Source organism: Taurulus bubalis (genome assembly GCF_910589615.1).
Source record: "Taurulus bubalis genome assembly, chromosome: 12".
Lineage (NCBI taxonomy): Eukaryota > Metazoa > Chordata > Actinopteri > Perciformes > Cottidae > Taurulus > Taurulus bubalis.
This window is the reverse complement of record NC_136600.1, coordinates 18804735-18823282: the sequence shown is the minus strand read 5'-3', so window position 1 is coordinate 18823282 and position 18548 is coordinate 18804735. Positions and strand designations below refer to the sequence as shown.

General features: G+C 41.2%; 2 protein-coding genes across 2 annotated transcripts in view; one reads left to right on the top strand and one right to left on the bottom strand.

Moving 5' to 3' along the window:
• Nucleotides 1-275: 275 nt before the first annotated feature.
• znf687a (zinc finger protein 687a) lies at nt 276-9008 on the top strand (the record flags this gene model as incomplete). Its single annotated transcript, XM_079228063.1, is given in 10 exon segments — nt 276-2195; nt 2786-3043; nt 3139-3351; nt 3448-3632; nt 3727-3903; nt 4004-4166; nt 4257-4487; nt 4611-4723; nt 5690-5792; nt 8301-9008. Coding segments are annotated over 10 exon segments (3993 nt in total). The 3' UTR covers nt 8931-9008.
• Nucleotides 9009-11036: 2028 nt separating this feature from the next.
• Nucleotides 11037-18548, bottom strand: part of otoa (otoancorin) — a gene marked incomplete at both ends in the record, with an annotated part of 10513 nt that continues 3001 nt past the window's right edge. The window contains 20 exons of the mRNA XM_079227297.1: nt 11037-11119; nt 11258-11411; nt 12002-12093; nt 12215-12351; nt 12619-12761; nt 12904-13053; nt 13514-13704; nt 13794-13908; nt 14102-14192; nt 14272-14465; nt 14840-14981; nt 15071-15189; nt 15261-15381; nt 15866-15912; nt 16141-16278; nt 16467-16631; nt 16707-16919; nt 17029-17140; nt 17550-17692; nt 17799-17917. Of these exons, the coding sequence (XP_079083423.1) occupies nt 11037-11119; nt 11258-11411; nt 12002-12093; nt 12215-12351; nt 12619-12761; nt 12904-13053; nt 13514-13704; nt 13794-13908; nt 14102-14192; nt 14272-14465; nt 14840-14981; nt 15071-15189; nt 15261-15381; nt 15866-15912; nt 16141-16278; nt 16467-16631; nt 16707-16919; nt 17029-17140; nt 17550-17692; nt 17799-17917 (2669 nt within the window). The remainder of the gene's footprint in view (nt 11120-11257; nt 11412-12001; nt 12094-12214; nt 12352-12618; nt 12762-12903; nt 13054-13513; nt 13705-13793; nt 13909-14101; nt 14193-14271; nt 14466-14839; nt 14982-15070; nt 15190-15260; nt 15382-15865; nt 15913-16140; nt 16279-16466; nt 16632-16706; nt 16920-17028; nt 17141-17549; nt 17693-17798; nt 17918-18548) is intronic.

Genomic DNA, 18548 nt, shown 5'->3' with positions numbered 1-18548 from the left:
AGTTACATGCTAACGTCTAGCTAACGTTAGCCGTTAGCAGAAGGACCCACCTGTTGCAACTCAGTTGTGGCTTTCTGTTTCTTCAGACTGCAGTCTGGAGCAGAATAAGAAACCAATGTTTATATATTTATTCAACCAGACACACTCGACCTTTTTGTGATTCCATATATCACATATTTTATTTCATTCAGACAAGTTTAACTATGTCAACGTATCATGACGTAACGTTGTTGTTCCGACTCACGTGTTGCCCCGACAGGTTTCGTGTGCAGGCAATGGGGGACATGAAGACTCCTGATTTCGATGATTTGCTGGCAGCTTTTGACATCCCAGACATTGATGCCAAAGAGGCCATTCAATCAAGTCCAGAGGAGGAACAGGATGAAGATGAGGGAGAGAGTGGGTCTTCCTCGTGCTTCCCCTGCCCTCCTGCCTCACACAGTGACCTCCCTGTGGTCAGTGTTATTGTGAAGAACACAGTACGACCTGAGTCCTTGGAAGAGGAGGAGAAGTCTCACAGCGATATAACAGTCACAGGGGGGGACCTCACATCACAGTTTGGTCCAAAAAGGCCTGCCGATGCCCCTGTGGAGCCACAGATTGCCAATGGCTTCGAGGGATCTGTCCCCGGGGGCCAGGGACAGTCCAATGCAGAGCCATGGCACCCTTTTTTACCGTTGAGGTCCTCACTGAATGCTTCTAAGGGTAAAAGTGTTAAAGGAGCTGAGGTTGGATTTGTCCAACACGTGACTGATGTCATAAACAGTTCGAAACCCCTGCCCTACCTCCAGTCTTCGACTAGGGCTGGTCCTAACTCCTTAACTACTCCCGCTCCACACGCTGGCAGTCCTCATCTTCCTCCTCCCTCCCCTGAGAAGGATGGAACTTGTCTCCTTAATAATCCATCGTCTTCCCCTTTATCACAAAATGGGAGTATTAAGGCTGAATTTAAACATGTTATGCACTCAGATGATGACGACTCAGAACCTGACTTAGGAAGTCCACTGGTGATCCAGGAGAGCCCAGAATCTGTAATGTCCTCTCCTCCAAAATTTAAATACAGAGCAAAACTACAGTCTGAGCTTTTTGGGTCTCCTGAATCCCACCCCTGTATTGTCTCTCATCGCCCCCCGCCTTCTCTGGCACCTGCAAACCCTAAACCCAAACTTGAAGAGCAGGGGCCATCTACCACTCTCAGTTGTCCCTCCAAAGCGCTGCAACCACAGAGTCTCCAGGACTGCCTCCCCTCTCTCAGCACGGGCTCTGCATCAGTCCAAGAGGATAAATACCCAGAGCATGTGATTGATGAACGGGACTCACCTGAGAGCCCACCGCCCAGCGAGACGGGTCTTGTAGTCCCCAAGAGATGCAGCAGTCCTTATTCAGCCCAAGCAACCGCAAACCACCAGGACTTAGGTCCCGAAGAGGTGCTCATGGAACATGAACCCAAAGAAGAAGATAAGCCAGGTGACACTGAAGAGCTGAGTGAAAAGGGGGCTGGAGATGGGGAGAATTTAAACAAGGAGAGCTGTGTTGCTGGTACTGAGGGTCCTGGGTCTGCTAGCGCTGCAGACACATTTTCATCTCAAATGCGTCCCCTCAAAGTTAAAATCAAAATGCCTCCAGGTAGCATGACAAAGACTGTGAGTGGTGTTGCCCCTAAAAAAAGTGGGAGAGCTATTTCTAAGGGTGTGAATAGTTCAAAACCTTCGCTAGAACGCCACAACACGAGATCCAAGAGGGAGTTAGCGCAGCCGACTCAGTTGCCTGCAATGGCGATGCTTCAGGATGCCTGCGCTGCAAGGCTGGAAGGTGCCAGTACGGTCAAGGATAAAACCAAAGTGGACACCAAGCCTAAAGTCTCCCCAACAGCTGTTAGCATCACCAAAACTTCAGCCCTGCCCACCATCTCTGTCTCCACTCCAAGGGTCAGCCCGGGTGGTATCAACACTCGCAGCCTGGGTCCTAAAGCTCTGAACAGTGGGAAGACACTTCCTTCACCTTTGCTTACGCCTCAAAGTAGCAGCAGACCAGCCTCCATAGTTAACAGTACCGGGGCAATCATATCCAAGACTCAGACCAACCTGGTAGAAGCTTTCAACAAGATCCTCAACAACAAGAACCTCCTGCCCAGTTATAAACCAGATCTGAGCTCACCTCTTCCTGCAGAGTGGGGCCTTCCTCTACCTGCACAGGTAAGGTGTCATTGTGAACTGTTCTAAAACAATTGGTCTATTTATTTATTTTAATATGTTAGTTTACTGGATTTTGGGGGATTTTGGATTGTTGTTCTGCACAAAGAAGCATTTTAAATGTGTTCACATTTACCTTGGGCAAATTGTGATGAATATTTTTCCTTTTTCTGACATTTTAGGGACAAAACAAATTGATTATTCCCAATGATTCCCAAATGATTTGCAGTTTAAGCGGTAATCCAAATAACCAGTTTCTGCCATAATTGTGTAAACTGCAATTAGGGTTCCCTCCCACAAACTCACCACAAGTTGATCCAGCTTTTTAGCGTAGCATTTAAAGTTAAATCTGATAATGATGAGCAGCCCAACTATCAAAGATAGACTATACTTTTAATTTCTAAATTATGAAGAGTCATGGATAAAACGTTTTCATTGTAACATATAATGTTCCTTGCAGGCTGCAATCCTCCTACAGAACGAGGCTTAATTTGTCTTAATTTCACATGACAAGCTCACAGCATTGTTTTTCACATAGCTCTATTTAATATTCACGTTAATATCTAAGGAGATGAATGTCTGATCCCATGCAGGGTTACCGCTGTTTGGAGTGCGGTGACGCCTTTGCCTTGAAGCAGAGCTTGGCGCGGCACTACGATCGCCGCTCGCTGAGGATTGAGGTGACCTGTAATCACTGCGCTAAACGGTTAGCCTTCTACAACAAGTGCAGCCTGCTGCTGCACGCCAGGGAACACAAGGAGAAAGGCCTGATCATGCAGTGTTCACACCTGGTCATGAAACCTGTCCCAGTGGAGCAGATGATTGGCCACCAGGAGCCCACAGCAACTGGTTGGTGAACATAGTTCTGTCTCAGCGCTGTTGCTTAACTGTTCTTATGTTTGGATGTTATATGTGTGATTATGTCCCTCTTTATTGATTCCTCAGACTTGCTCCTTCTCTTTTGTCATTCTGTTCAGGACCATCATCATCCGTTTCAGGCCAGGCCATCCCAGCACCCATGCCACCTCAAGCTGTATCCAAGAAGAAAGCAGAGGCACTGCAGTACATCAGTAATAAATGTTCTGAGTGTCAGGCTCAGTTTCAGAGCAAAGAAGAAGTGGCCGAGCATTTCCAAGAAATCAAACAAGCACAAATCTCTGTGAGTCCTTTTATTTTAAGGACTTTTTTTTTTTATAGATTATTTTCCAATGGTAGGAACATTAACTTAATTCCTTTTTGTTTTTCTGTTCGATAGTCGTGCACAGAGTGTTCTCCTCCGATGCTTCTGTCAAACAGCTGCAGCTCAGCCGCTCATCAGCGCATCCACCAAAGCAGTGCACCACATGTCTGCCCAGAGTGCGGGGGCACGGCCAAGCAGCCGCTATTTCAAACGCACCTCGACGAGACCTGTTTACACTTTTCACGACGCATTGGATACAGGTGTGACTTCGTTGTTATACCCACATGAATTCTGTTTACATGCCCATGTTTCCCTCTTTCCTCTGTCATTTAACAACTATTTCTCTCTCTGCAGATGTTCCAGTTGCCTGGTGGTGTTTGGAGGGCTTAACTCTGTGAAGTCTCACATCCAACAGGCTCATTGTGATATGTTCCACAAATGCCCCAGCTGTCCTATGGCTTTTAAATCTGCTCCCAGCATACAGAACCACATTAGTGCCCAACATCCAACGGTCACTGAAGGACAGACCATGTATGTATTACAATACACACACACACGTGTGTGTGCTTTTACTCATGAAAATACATGTTTTCTCCTCAAATAATTAACACAGTTTTTATCCTTTTTACAGGTCAATATATAAATGTGTCATGTGCGACACAGTTTTTACGAACAAGTCTCTGCTGTACGTCCACTTTGACACTCATTTAACCAATCAAAAGGTGCATGTGTTTAAATGCCCTGAGTGCACCAAGTTGTTTTCTCAGAGGAATTCTCTCCTGGATCATTTCAAGGTACATGTTTATGTCGTGTCTAATTTTGGTCAGTTAGTTTTAAGACCTAATAAATATATCTATTAATGTTTTTTTTGTTCTGTTCTTCAGACACATAAGACTCTCACGTTAAAACAAGAGTTGCCTTCGCCTCCAGCTACTTCCTCTCATTCACGGCCTTCAGTGAAGTTGGAGAGCTCAGATGGAGCGCAGCAGATGGATAAAGAGAAGGTGAAGACGGAGAGGATGAAGACCCCCTCCGGGTGGAAGTGTGCACCTTGCCATGCACGCTACACCGACCGGGAAGACTACATCACCCACATGGCGGAACAACATAGCAAGGTCTGCAAGTCCAGCACACCCTCGGCGGTCAAAGATTTATAACTTGACTAGATTGATTTAGTTTTTAGATACAGCTAAACATGAATAGATGTAGTCAAATGTTTTTGTCTTTGTGTTATGTAGAAGCTGAAGAAGTTTCCTTGTAACAAGTGTGAGAGCTCCTTCACCACCACCTCCAGTATGAGACGTCACATCAGAGACAAGCACAAAGTAATGAACCGTTGCTTTCGCTGCCAGTGAGTATCTCTAATTCTGCATTCCTTATCCTGATTATGACACAACAGTTGAATTTGCTGGCACTTTGTACAAACGTTAAAACTATTTTCAAGAGAATTTTGGTTTATGACCTTTTAGACCATTCTGTATTTAGATTTGTTCATGGCATAGTACATACTATGATTTCTTAAATTACCTTAATATGGCCTACTACACCATGACATTTTATGACATACTCTGAGTTGTTTGTGGCTGTTTTTGCCGTATTATACTATGACTTTTTAGTACAAACTAAACGTCTTTATTACTATGACATACTATACTATGACCTTTAATGACATTTCATGGAATGCTCTTCCATCACCTCATTATTACATAGTTTTGATTTCTCTGATATTTGTATGACATACTATTACTTTTGATTAACCTTTTTTTATTTTTTGAGGCATATCAATTGAATGACTTTTCAATACATACATACACTAGAACATTTTTTTATCATATTTTTAAGGCATACTCTGACTTTTTCTGGCATAATATACACTTATTTATTTATGGCATACTATGACTTTATGACATATTAAACTACACTACTTATTTATGGAATATTATACTGTCACTTCATTTTCTAGTATACTTTATTCTGACTTTATTGCGTTTTTTGTTTTATACTATGACATACTATACTATTTAGACTTTTTAATGCCAAACTATACTATGACCTTTCTAATGACACTCCTAATTATTCCTTATTCCATGGAATTCTTGTGATTTTAGGGGTAATGCATATATAATAAATAGAAGAAATAAATAGAAGAAACAAGACCATATTCCAATTCTGATCCCTGAAATGGGCGATGATCCAAAAGGATGCCAACATCAGACCTTCACTGCAGTTACTAATTTGTGTGTGTGTGTGTGTGTGTGTGTGTGTGTGTGTGTGTGTGTGTGTGTGTGTGTGTGTGTGTGTGTGTGTGTGTGTGTAGGTTCTGTAATGAGGGTAAGAAAACATTCAGCAGCAGAGTGACGTTGGAGAGACATATTCAGCAAAGACACAGCGTGGACCCAGGAAGCCAGAACGCACCGCTAGTAAGCCACTCTTCATATACATGTTGATAATCCCCTGGACAGAGGGTCTATAGAGCTATGTGGTGTCCTTGATAACTATGATCTGACTCGGCATGTAACAGGTCCCACCCACAGCAAGGGGCACACTAGACCTAATCATCACCAAAGGTCTGGACATTTCCAAGGTTGCTGTGACTGATGTTGCACTCTCTGATCATTCCTGTGTTTTCTTTGAGAGTGCAATCTCCCTGCACACAAATGTCCAAACCAAGGTTGTGACAAAGCATTACATCACTGAAAACACCAGTGAACTATTTATTCAGAAGTTCTGCTCCACACCAGGCCTCTCTTGCATCTCAGACAATGAGCTTGTGGATGGCTTCAATTCTAAAGTTAAAAATGTTATTGATGCCATTGCACCCACTAAGGTGAAGGTTGTCTCGGGTAAGAAAAGATCCCCTTGGAGAAATGCCACACTGGTCAGAATAGAAAAAAGAGTGTCGGAAACTGAACGCAGGTGGCGAAAAACTAATCTCCAGGTTCACTGTTGTATCTATAAAGAAAGACTTCACAATTATAATTTGGAACTTAGAAATGCAAGACAGGTCTTCTTCTCTGACATCATAACCAAAAACAGTACATGTGCCTTATTTGCCACCGTTGACAGGCTAACAAACCCTCCGGTGTGGGTAACGGCTACACTCCAATCCACCTGGGCATGCAATCAATTTGCCTCCTATTTTGCTAATAAAATTCAGAGAATTAGACAAGCAGTCGGTGGCTCCACACCAACCATCTCTCCATCCCTTCTTTTAGGTGTCTTCCCACAATCCCTAAAAACTGCAGTTATTAAACCACTTCTAAAGAAGGCTAGTTTAGACCCCGAAATATTGAAAAACTATAGACCAATATCAAACCTCCCATTCTTAAGTAAAATAATGGAAAAAGTGTTTTTTCAACAACTGAACAACTTCTTGGCTGAAAATAACTGTTTTGATGTCTTCCAGTCCAGCTTTCATCAGCACCACAGTACTGAAACTGCACTTGTTAAGGTTTTCAACGACAACCACTAAAACACAGACAGTGGCAGAACCTCAGTCTTTGTATTACTGGATCTCAGTGCTGCATTCGACACGGTTGATCATGACATACTACTAGACAGACTGAAAGTCTGGGTAGGACTCTCTGGCGCAGCACTTAACTGGTTTGAATCCTACTTGAAGGACCGACAATACTTTGTGTCGGTAGCGAATTACACAGATCAGAGCTGACTAGGATGACATGTGGTGTTCCCCAAGGTTCAATACTGGGGCCTCTTCTGTTCAACATCTACATGCTTCCACTGGCTCAGATTTTAAAAAAACAACAAAATGTGTTATCATAATTATGCAGATGACACACAACTCTACATAACTATATCACCAGGGGACTATAGTCCCATACAAGGGCTGGCTAAATGCATTGAAGAAATCAATAACTGGATGTGCCAGAATTTTCTTCAACTAAATCAAGATAAAACAGAAGTAATTGTGTTTGGTCCCAAGGACGAACGATTGAAAGTCAGCGCTCAGCTTCAATCACTAATGTTAAAAACCTCAAACCAAGCTAGAAATCTAGGTGTAGTTATGGATTCAGACCTCAACCTGAACAGCCATATCAAGACAATTACAAAATCAGCCTACTATCACCTGAAGAATATATCATGGGTTAGAGGACTTATGTCTCAATAGGATTTGGAGAAACTTGTCCATGCATTTATCTTCAGTAAACTTGACTACTGTAACGGTGTGTTCACAGGCCTCTGTAAAAAGTCAATCAGAAAGCTGCAGCTGATTCAGAACGCTGCAGCTCGAGTCCTCACTAAGACCAGGAAAGTGGATCACATCACTCCAGTTCTGAGGTCTTTGCACTGGCTCCCTGTCAAACAACGAATTGACTTTAAAATCCTGCTGCTGGTTTATAAAGCACTGAATGGTTTAGGGCCTAAGTATGTTTGCGATCTGCTGCTACCTTATGAACCATCCCGGCCACTCATGTCGTCTGGGACGAGTCTACTTTCTGTTCCAAGAGTCAGAACTAAACATGGAGAAGCAGCGTTCAGCTTTTCTGCTCCACATATCTGAACAAGGTTCCTGAAAGCTGCAGGTCTGCTGAGACCCTCAGCTCCTTTAAGTCCACATTGAAGACTTTTCTGTTTGCTGCTGCCTTTAATTGAACCAGATTCAATTACTGCATCTCACTACTGCATTTTATTTCTTAAACTGCACTGCAACTTTTATTCAACTTTTATTTTGCTTTTTCAACTTTTACTTTTTATTTTGCTTTTTGACTGTTTGAATGTTTTCTTAACTGTTTTTAAATCTGCATTATGTCTTGATGCTTTTTATGGTTTTATGTGAAGCACTTTGAATCGCCTTGAAAATGTGCTATACAAATAAACTTGTCTTGCCTTCTCTTTTCAAGAAGTCAAACAGGAAACAATTTAAACTAAGATGTTGTTAAATGCAGTTGTCTTTCCTCTGGTCGCAGGCAGGCAGAGATGAGGCCGACAGTTCCTCAGAACCGGACGCTAGTTTGTCAGCTGTCCGGAGACGGAGAGGAGCTGTGACGATGGAGCAGGACGAAGAGTCAACAGATGAAGTGAGTCCAGTGAAGAAGTCGCGGTCTTCCTCCTCGGCCCCAAACTACCTTCCAGAGTCTGGGTTCCGCTGCTCCCCCTGTGGCTTCACCTCGGAGGACCAGGCCGTGTTCCTGGAGCACATCAGCCAGCACCGGCGAGGAGGGACGGAGGGCGGGAACGGTGGCCAGCAGTGTCTACTGTGTGGCGCCTGCTTCACATCCATCTCTGGCCTTTCACGCCATCGCTTCATCACACACAAAGTGAGAGATGCAACCTCTGATAACCAGCAATCCATCAGTATGCACCCGGCACCGTCCCCTGGTACCAACAGGAACCATGAGGATAAGAGTTCTCTGGACAGTTCTGCACCAGCATCGCCCTCCTCTCAATCCTCCATAGCTCAGGGGAAGGAAGAGGAGGGCACACTGGTCTGTGGGGTGTGTGACAAACAATTTGAAAAGGCAACAGATCTGACTACGCACTTCAGAACTCACGGTATGGCTTTTATCAATGCAAGGAATGCCGGGAAAACACCCTAAATACGTGGGTAAGAGCATTGTCGGTTGATGATGACAGAATATTTGCAAGTGCCTTGTATACTGTCGACTTGTGGGTTAGCACACTATTGCAAGAATTTAACCAAAGAAAGGTGATATAACGTAGTTCCCATATTAATTGATTGTAAAACAATCAAATGTGATATTTCTTTTTATAAGTGAGGATAAGATTAACGTTTTACTTGACACTCAGGATCTAGTGCTGCATTTCTGTGGTCAGTAGTGATGACTAACAAGATTAGAGTTTCTTCTTTATAAGTGAACAATTACGCTGACTAGTTGATTACTGTGACCTGTTCACATAATGTGCCCGTAGAGAATATTGTGGTCCTACTGTGTTTATGATGTGTGTTTCATTGAATGTTGATAGTCAGCTTTGGAATGTGTCTGTTTTCATTTTAATACTTTAATCTTACTGAGGAGACGTATGAACGGTCAACCCAGATATTTTGTTTGTTTCCTACATATTCTTAAATAAATGATTGCAGCGGTTGAAATGTTACCTCATTTACTATTAAATGTGAATACTTTCTTATTGCCATTTTCCCGAAACATACAATAACATTTTATATTGATTTCCACCTCTAAAAGCAGCCATTGGCTTCTGTACTTTGCTAATATAGGTAACAAATCAAATTTCCTTTTTGTGTTTTCACGTACAATGTTTTCTTGCTGCTTGACTGCTGAAACTCAATTTCTTACTCTATTTTTGCACGGAATGATCACTGTATTTTGTCCCACATAGTTCATCATAATGTAAAGGAATGTCTCACAGCCAGTATGGCGACCAACAACTTTCAATGCATATAGTGGGATGTTGGTATTGTCTCGAGACAAAATTGACAAACCTGTGACTCCAAACCTTTTTAAATGTTTACTGGTATTGATAACAAGTCCCTGTATGTCTATATTTCTAAATATGAAATTAAAATTGACCAATACGGTATACAATTAAAAAACTTTGCTTTGCATAATGGTCAGCAATAACTTGAAGTGTACAACATTTTTAGTTGATGGAGTTAAACTGTATGAATGTTACTGTATTGAACATTAGCTTGACTGATTTATTCCTTCTGTGAGCAAGAGATGGAAGTAAAATTATGAATTATTTGGGCTTTTGGGATTTTTTCTAAATCTTGTTTTGAGATTGCTGTGAACAAAAGATCAGTATGTATATGATGTCTCCTCCTCATGCTTTTCTGATGTAAAATAACATGTTGAACCCTGTATTTATCTTCAGTCTTTGCACTGCTAAAGAAATGAGATGTTGCAGCATCAATGAGTGTCAGCAGGTTGTGTCAATTTAGATGGACATGAAATCTGTTTAATTTCAGAACTGTTAAACTAAATTGTTGCTTGATCTGAGGGATAAACAAGTGTGGAAAGTTTGGTAAAAATACTGTATTCTGTCATGGGTGCTTGGAAGATATAGAGGGATGTGTTTTGATTCAGTGGCACTTTCTTTATTATTGTTCATGTCTGGCTGAAATATCTCTGGCCACAGGATCGAGTCACTGTACCCAAGTTTTTGTTTTTAAGAACTGCCCCGTTGTCATGTGTGACTTGTTTGTGCTTATACTTTCTCAGGAAATTATCCAATGCTTGAACACTCATTGTCCTATTTAACTTTTCTGTTCCCACATTGAAAAAGACAATTTCTTTGCAAAAGTAAAAAAAAAAAAGATAAATAAAAAACTCTCCCATTGTCTTTTTGTTGTTGACTTCAAATACCATTTTAACAGTAACGTGAGCACGTATATAAATATTATTTATTGAGTTTAATCACATGTCCTTTTACATTTTGACATCCCACATAGTAAACAAACATTCCTCTTTATTCTGTGACAGAATATTTAAAGCAATAATAGATTCCTTACACAGCTCAGCAGGTTATATGATTATGTTGTGTACTTAATGTTTAGAATAGGCACACTCCTACACATTATCTCAGACTTTGCTCATCTATGAGAAACATGTCTTCATCACAAATAATTAATTGAAGAATTACATGTCACAAGTGCACCTAATGTTAAGAGGCTGGCTGAGTGGTTAGCTTAAGACCTGCAGGTGGAGGCGGTGTCTCTAGTCTCACAGCAGCAGGAACCCCATGAGGAGTAACAGGAAGGGCTTCATGAAAGATGAGATCCCCTCAACATTCAGCGATGGAGTACCTAAACGAGAGTGATGTGAAGACTGAATGCAAAGGTTTCCTCACTGAGCATTGAAAGTCCATGAAAACCCATTTTCTTACTATGAGGTCTTACATAAACACACTGAGTGAATTTACAGCAGCGGACTTGACCGCTTACCCGACTGTACAGATTTCTGTGTTTGGCCAGGTGTCCCGGTCACGGCCCGCTCAAGAGCGTCCAGCTGCTCATCACTCAGGAACGCTTGCTGTTCACTGGTTACCATGGCAGCGTTGTCAGGTCCAAGAGCTTCAATCTGAGTGACAGAGAGGACCTGGAGGAGAGAAATCACTTTAATCACATCCCTCCATTAGAATTACTTTATTATGACTAATTCCTTCTTTACTAAACAATGCAACCCGTTTTTGAAGCTGAATACTTTGTATTATAAATGGTAGACACAATAAATACAAAATTAGTACACATTACTATGTGTCGTAAAGAATTTCAGAAAGATCAGAGTATGTTATGTCGTGAGAGTCACATAAAGTCATAGTTTAGGTATGTCAAAAAAAGGTTATAGTATTATATGTCATATAGTAGTAGCATTGTATTTTCTAGACATTTTTAACAAGTCATATTAAAGTATGTCAGGAACAAGTAAAAAGAATAGTATTCTAGTATGACAAAAATCCCATAAAATAGTTGTAAAAGAAAGTCCTTTCTTTGCATTTTAAATGTCAAAAAAGAGTAATAGTATGCTGTCATTATTTCATTATAGTATGTTGTAAAATATATAATGTCATAGAGATTTGCAAAAAGTACCTCAAGTAAAGAATACTGAAGTTAAGTACAAATATCTTTACTTATGTACAGTATTGATAAAATGCTCTAAATAAACTAGATTTGGTTAAAGTTACTTACAGCAAAGTGAGGTATGAGTGGGATGCTGGACTCGGCAATAAATGAGAAGACAGACGTGTCTAAAGAAGCGAACTCAGTGGAATTCAACCCAGCTGAGGGAGACGGAAACAGCTGGTCAGTACAGTTGTGAAAAGCTGCTCGGCAACGAGAACGAAAGCTGGTTTCTTCTGGGGAATAATACACTTAGGGAGATATGAGAGGTGATGGTCTAACCAATGATGTTGCCCAGCTCAGACACGTGTGCTTCAGTCCAGGTGTCGGGATTTCCAAATGCAGACACAGCAAGATTTTTCAGCTGCTGTGCAACCTTGGAGGAGCATTGAACGCCATCCATTGAGCCCACGGCGTCCCTGTGACACACAGACACATTTAACACAGTCACAATATTTGATTCTGCTCTAAAGAATGCATACATTGTGAACTTAACAAAAAGCTTGAAAGATATGTCATTTTGATTGTGAAACCTTATTTGATTAAAAACTACTTTCTTCCAGAATTTTTCATTATTAGTCTATAAATAGGATGTTAAGCCCAAACATTCAAACATAAGGGTAACTATGGTGAAGGTTAAGTAAACACTTAGTTGCATGAGACATGCATCTGTATGGTGCACACACTTGAAGGCGTCCACGTCGAGCTGTCCGAACTCGCTGGGGTTTAGGCCACAGATGAACTGGCTCAGTGCCACCATGTCTGCCGCTCCCAGCTGCTGCGCTGTCAGGTTGTTACGTACAGCAACACCCTTCCACACCGCCTCCCTCTATTGAGACGGGTTGTGTTGATTAGTGAACATCATGGTAGTACGTATACGAGTAGCAGAAAGCTCAGGAAGAGCGGCAGGGTTTGAAGAAAATTCGACATAGTGGCAAAATGTTCGAATTACAACAGATTTTATCATTCACCTGTGACTCATTCCAGCCACATTTGTCAATTTCCTCCAGATCGTCCAGTGAAAAGGAGAGTTTACTAAGATCTGCATTGGAGAAGCCTCGAGTTATGCATCCCATCTGCATCACCACACTCTCAGTCATCTGTGACACTGGGCCCAAGACCTGCAGAAACACGCAAATTAATCAAGCTTTTAATCAGAAAAAGTATTGTGATGAACACAAAATGCTGGATGTCTTATAACACAACATACAAAAGTTTTTGATTCACATTTTGATATCTTTTAGTCATTGGGATACGTTTTTCTTAGTGACTGTGTTCTGTTGCTTTCTTTCTGCTGTAGCCTGGCATGTTTGGTTTATTTTACATGTATATGTTCTGTCCCCACTTGAGCTGCACAGAGTTGCTTCATGTGCTTGGTTCAATTAATTACTTAAGACAGTTGTAATAACTGTTCAGTTAGTGCCTCTTGGTTGATTGGTTTATTTATACATTATGTTTTACGTAATACATCATCATAAATTATTCATGCACTTTCAGTTTTTATGATTAAACACATTACTTTTGAGATGTGGGATTTTTTTCAAATGGAGGAAGATTCAGGATCAGGGCACTTCATTGTACCTCAATTGCTTTTTTCCTGAGAGCGTCCAGTTGGTCCGGCCGGTAGTCACGGACAGCCCCAAGTGTTTCCAAAGTATCAAAGAAGTTTTCGGCTGACATCTGAGCAAGCTGTGTAGGTGTCAAGTAGACGTTGTACATTGTAAGTTCTTCAATCGACTCCGCAGTGAGTTCTTCATCAACATTATGGGTGGCTGAGAGAGAAAAGAGAGAAACATATGCTGCTGACAAACAGAAAAGTAGAGTGGAGCAATGCATCCCCAATTCTTTGCACGGTATTTACTTTCACTGATTGCATTTGATGAGGTGGTGGTGAGATTGAATATTTTCTTTCCCAGGGCTTTGGAGGTGTACTGCCGGACCGACATCAAAGAATAGAGAGCGTCCTTCATCCAGGACTGAAAGAGACAGAGAGGGGGGAAATAAAGAAAACCGGTATTATGATAAATACACGCAGAAATGATTGCAACCAGAATAATGCAGTGCTTTACTCCCTCTTGATTTTGAGTGATTTATTGATACAAATGTGGAACAGTATGAGCTGCATCACTGTTCAGATGACATGTGATGGTTAAGACAAAAGATACACACCTTATTCGGCAGAGCAGATGTGGCATTGTCATCCAAAAGGAGGAGAGGACCCAGTTCTTCAAAAGTCTCAGCTGTCCAATAAGATGGATCCCTGCAAAAGATTTGTTTAAATGCATTAGACTCTTGCTTTCTCTGCAGTTACTCAGGCGTCCACGGGGAGTCTTTCCTACCTAAAAGTCTGCTTGACCAACTGAATTATCTCTGTCCTGTGGCGTTGAGGGATGTGCTGGCAGGAAGCCATTGCCTTCAGGCTGAAGTTTCGGACATCAGGGGCCATGCGGAGCAGTTCTAAAGGCGGAAGCTCACATAAAAGCATTCCAAGCGTGCCCACATCTTCAACTGTCAGTCCAGATAAGTCTTGCCCCTGCAAATACAGAGTGAATATCTTAGGTTGATGTTCACACACTCACCTCAAAATGTTATAGTAATAGGTGTTTGCCAGGTGACAATTTAAAGGAAAAAGTGAATAGCATAAAGTAGAATCACATAATGAATAATGATTCCATAAAGCGCTCACTGAAGGGGTTGATGAATAATATATCTGACCTTCACAGTCTCCACATGTCATCCCTAATGAACACCTATGAAACATTTTAGGCCAAGTTCAGGCGACTTGGACCATCAATGCCGAAAAGCATTTTTGCTACTCTAACAGCTCTTGATGGTTCCGAACCTTAATGATATAGTTTATGTTAGCTTTTCCTTTAATTTATCACCCGTCTGTATCGTTGTGTGTACTTCGGCCAGGCAAAGCAGAGCTCTCCGGACGAGTGCGGGGCGAGAAGGCGAACGATGAGGTAATGAGCTCAGGTTGGCCTCTTGCATCTTGTCGAGGAAGACAGGGCACACAGAGTCAGGCAGATTCCTCACGTTCATAGGCCTGGGACAGTGCACATGACAGACAGAGTCGTTACATTTTATTATGGATTTTTTAAAGAGGAAGTGAGGTTGAGAAAAGACTTTCTTTACGGCAGGTGAAGAAGTAAGTCTGTGGGAATCTTGTCCATCTCATCCTCAGTGATGTTTTTGAAATAGCCAGCTCTCTCTTTCTCCTTCGTTGCAAAAAGCTTTCTGGCCGCACATCCTGCCTGAAAAGGTATATTTTTTATCAAATGCTATATTTACAAATGCTACATTTACAAATTGAGTAAATACATACCTGCACTTTGGAGAGCCACTGCGGATTCTCTGTTAGAGCCTGAGCCATGTCTTGTGTCTCATTGTCCGCTACATCGTTTATCATGTCACAGGTTACTCCTTGAAGGATCGAACGCAGCCTCCTGTCTCGGCCAAAAATGTTTTTAATGTAAGCATGTTAAGCAACGGCAGAAATACACAAGAAAATGAAAATAACAAACAATACATATGCCTGCATTAAAAAGGACTTTGGTAAAGCTAACTAGGTTTTATCCACTATATGTTTGAAACTCAAGTGTTGATTTAAGCCAATTATCATTTATTTCTCAACATTAGTACACTGTTTTTCCCCCCACGGAGTGTTCATCTTTTGTATAATAATTCCATATGATAATATATGATGTTTTAGAGGATTGAGAATGTTACTTGCTTATTTGGTGACCAATATTCAATGTTTTAGAGACATACATTTTTTCATTTGATCATGATCCTGAAATATACCACCAATTTGAATTAACACCTCTACCAGTCACAACATAAACAATGTAGTCTTATTATTGGAAGGGTTTTGTATTGTATTGTATTGATTGGAATTTCTGCTGTGCTGTTCACTGCTGTATATCTTACCAATGAATCTTCTGTTTACGATACAGTTGTTTTGCCAGGAAAGCTGCCTATAAGTCAGACACATTGCACCAGTTTTTAGTATATACAACTCATCAAACTCATCAAATTAACAGATACATTATGAAAGTAACTGCAATCCAGATTGGTTTACAGAGAATGTATCAAGAACAACAATAACAAGACAGATGATTCAAAATATGTTGAAAATGTGTATGCTTAATAAAACGTGTCAATAGGTCAGTGCTGTCGACAGAGGAGGTATTCAGGCACTTTACCTGTGTCCGAGACCACATTTTAGCCACCACTTGTTCCAAAGAGGTGAAGGAAAGGATGTTTGCTTTGTCCAGTTTGTTTAGAGGAAGCCTGCGAAGCAAACGGCCGAACAACCTCCGCACCACCATTTTTCCTTGTAGCTACATGGAGACATTCAATTATTTCTAAAATGACTTTCACAGTATATACAAATGGTCTTACATATAAGATTAAAATCCCTTTTTATTTGAGAATGAGATTGGGATTTTCATATAAATCTGTAGTCATCAGAGCCATAGTTGGTGGTAATAAATAAAGTTGTATTTCCTGCTGCTCTCTAAGTACTCACCCCCTGCAGCATGGCCATCAGCTGCCCCTTCGACATCCGCATGGACATGTTGTTCAGGCCCTCTTCATCTTTCGGTATGTTCTTGTCGTGCTTGAGCACACTGCTTGGAAAACCACCTGCAATGGACTGAAAGTCCATCAGCTCCTCAGGGCGCATCTCCACACACTAAGGGAAAGCAGAATGAGATAAGTATAGTGAGTGCATATGAGAGCCAGACTTCCGGCAGTCCTGCAGGCTCACCTCATTGCAAAAGAGTTTCTTGGCCAGGATGCGTTGCTGGCGATGTGTCCATTGGACGGTGGGTCCCAGATCTTTGAGAAGTTCTTTAAGTTTTTCGGGAGAAATCTTAGATATCTGTTTGGGAGACAGCCAGGCTACCATTTTGCCCAGCTTGCGTAGTGCTTCAGTGCTGTTTTGATTTGACATCACAGACTTGACAAGATGCTTCTTCAACTTTAGTCAGTAGAGGGTAAGAAGACAACAAAAACACAAAAGTTACTTTTGTTCTGGCCGAGGGGGACATGGAGAAAAGTTTGGGTAAGTAGAAGCAAGTGGTTGATACCCGTATGATCCTGGGGTTGTCATCGCAGCCCTCAAGCTCAGAGAGGAGTTCACTGCTGATGTTAGGAGTCAAGTCTGAAGCATCGGAATAATAACAGGCCAGTATGCCGAGCCTGAAGAGGAAGTGCAAATGTATTAATTACTTAAACCTCAAAATATAATCAGTTATTTATATTGTTGAGTACATAATGATCATAATACTAATGTACCATTATGTCTTATATAATGAGTGACTGGATGTATAATGATCTCTCTCTTAGCTGTTAAGACCGTTCCTCCTTACAAACCCCCTAAAGCTCACACATTCAGGGTAAACGGTGAGAGGAAACCATTGAGATATGTTTCATCTGTCCTTTTCAGTTTCACCAAGAAATTACATGGCATAGGGAAAATCTGAAAAACCTGAATATATCTAGAACATAAGTTATGTAAAGATAGAACTAGATTCTGATACAGAGTTTTTATGTTTTAAGTGTATAATTAGTTTTTAACTGTAAAGCACATTCATGCATAAATACACACTTGTCCACATTCTCAGCAAACTCCTGATTTCCACTGAAGCACTCTTGAAATCTTTGGAGAAACTTCTTGCCCAGGCTTGGCTTGATCTTAGAGGTCATACTCATAGCAGATTTGAACTTGGCCGAGCGGAAAAATTCATACAGCTAGAGGAAAAAATGAAGGAAACAAAGCAACAGAGCGACACATTAAAATCCTGTAATTTGCTTCTTGTTGCGTTGGCTCTTCATCCTTCTTTGCAGACCATCTCACCTGTTCTTTGGGAGAAGAATCCACATCTTTTGGTGTTAAATGGGAGACGTAAGGTCCCATCATGGTCAACGCCTCCAAGTTCAGCCATTGCAGTGAAGGTTCGCAGCTTTTCATCCGCACTAAAGAGTAAGTGAGGCTGTTACAAGTCACATTCTAAATGAACAGAAAAGTGACAACAGGAAATAAGGTGTCACACCAACTCATTAAGGATTTCTGGGTAAGATTTGGGTGATGCACTGATGAGGGTTTATTGTCACCAGTGATGGAGATTATCCCCTTCTGGTAGCACTGACATGCTCTTTGATTAGCATGATTCCCTGGATCTAAGTCCCATCTAAACAAATACATGAGCATATATACTGCATCACAGAAACACACTTCCAGTTAGCTCTATTTCAGCTGCACAAAAATGTCATACCCAAATATAAAAGGGTGTATCTCTGCAACCACTAGGGCTATTTGAATAATATTGGTGTTGTAATAAAATTCTACAGATGTAAGATTTTTTTTCCAGTTGTGTAAATATCAGTCTACATGTTACTGGTTAAGAGTAAATGAAGATGACACACAGCAAAAATGAAACGGTTTCAGGTTAGAAGAAAAAGCACTTTCAGGATGATTATTTCTTTAAAATGATGCAGCTGTAAGGTCTAAACCTCTCCCAAATCATAGCACAATATGTGAACATTTTCTCTGCGTAGTTTGACTTTGATAAAGTGAAGCAGAACAAAGTTAGAGAGGGTTTAGTAC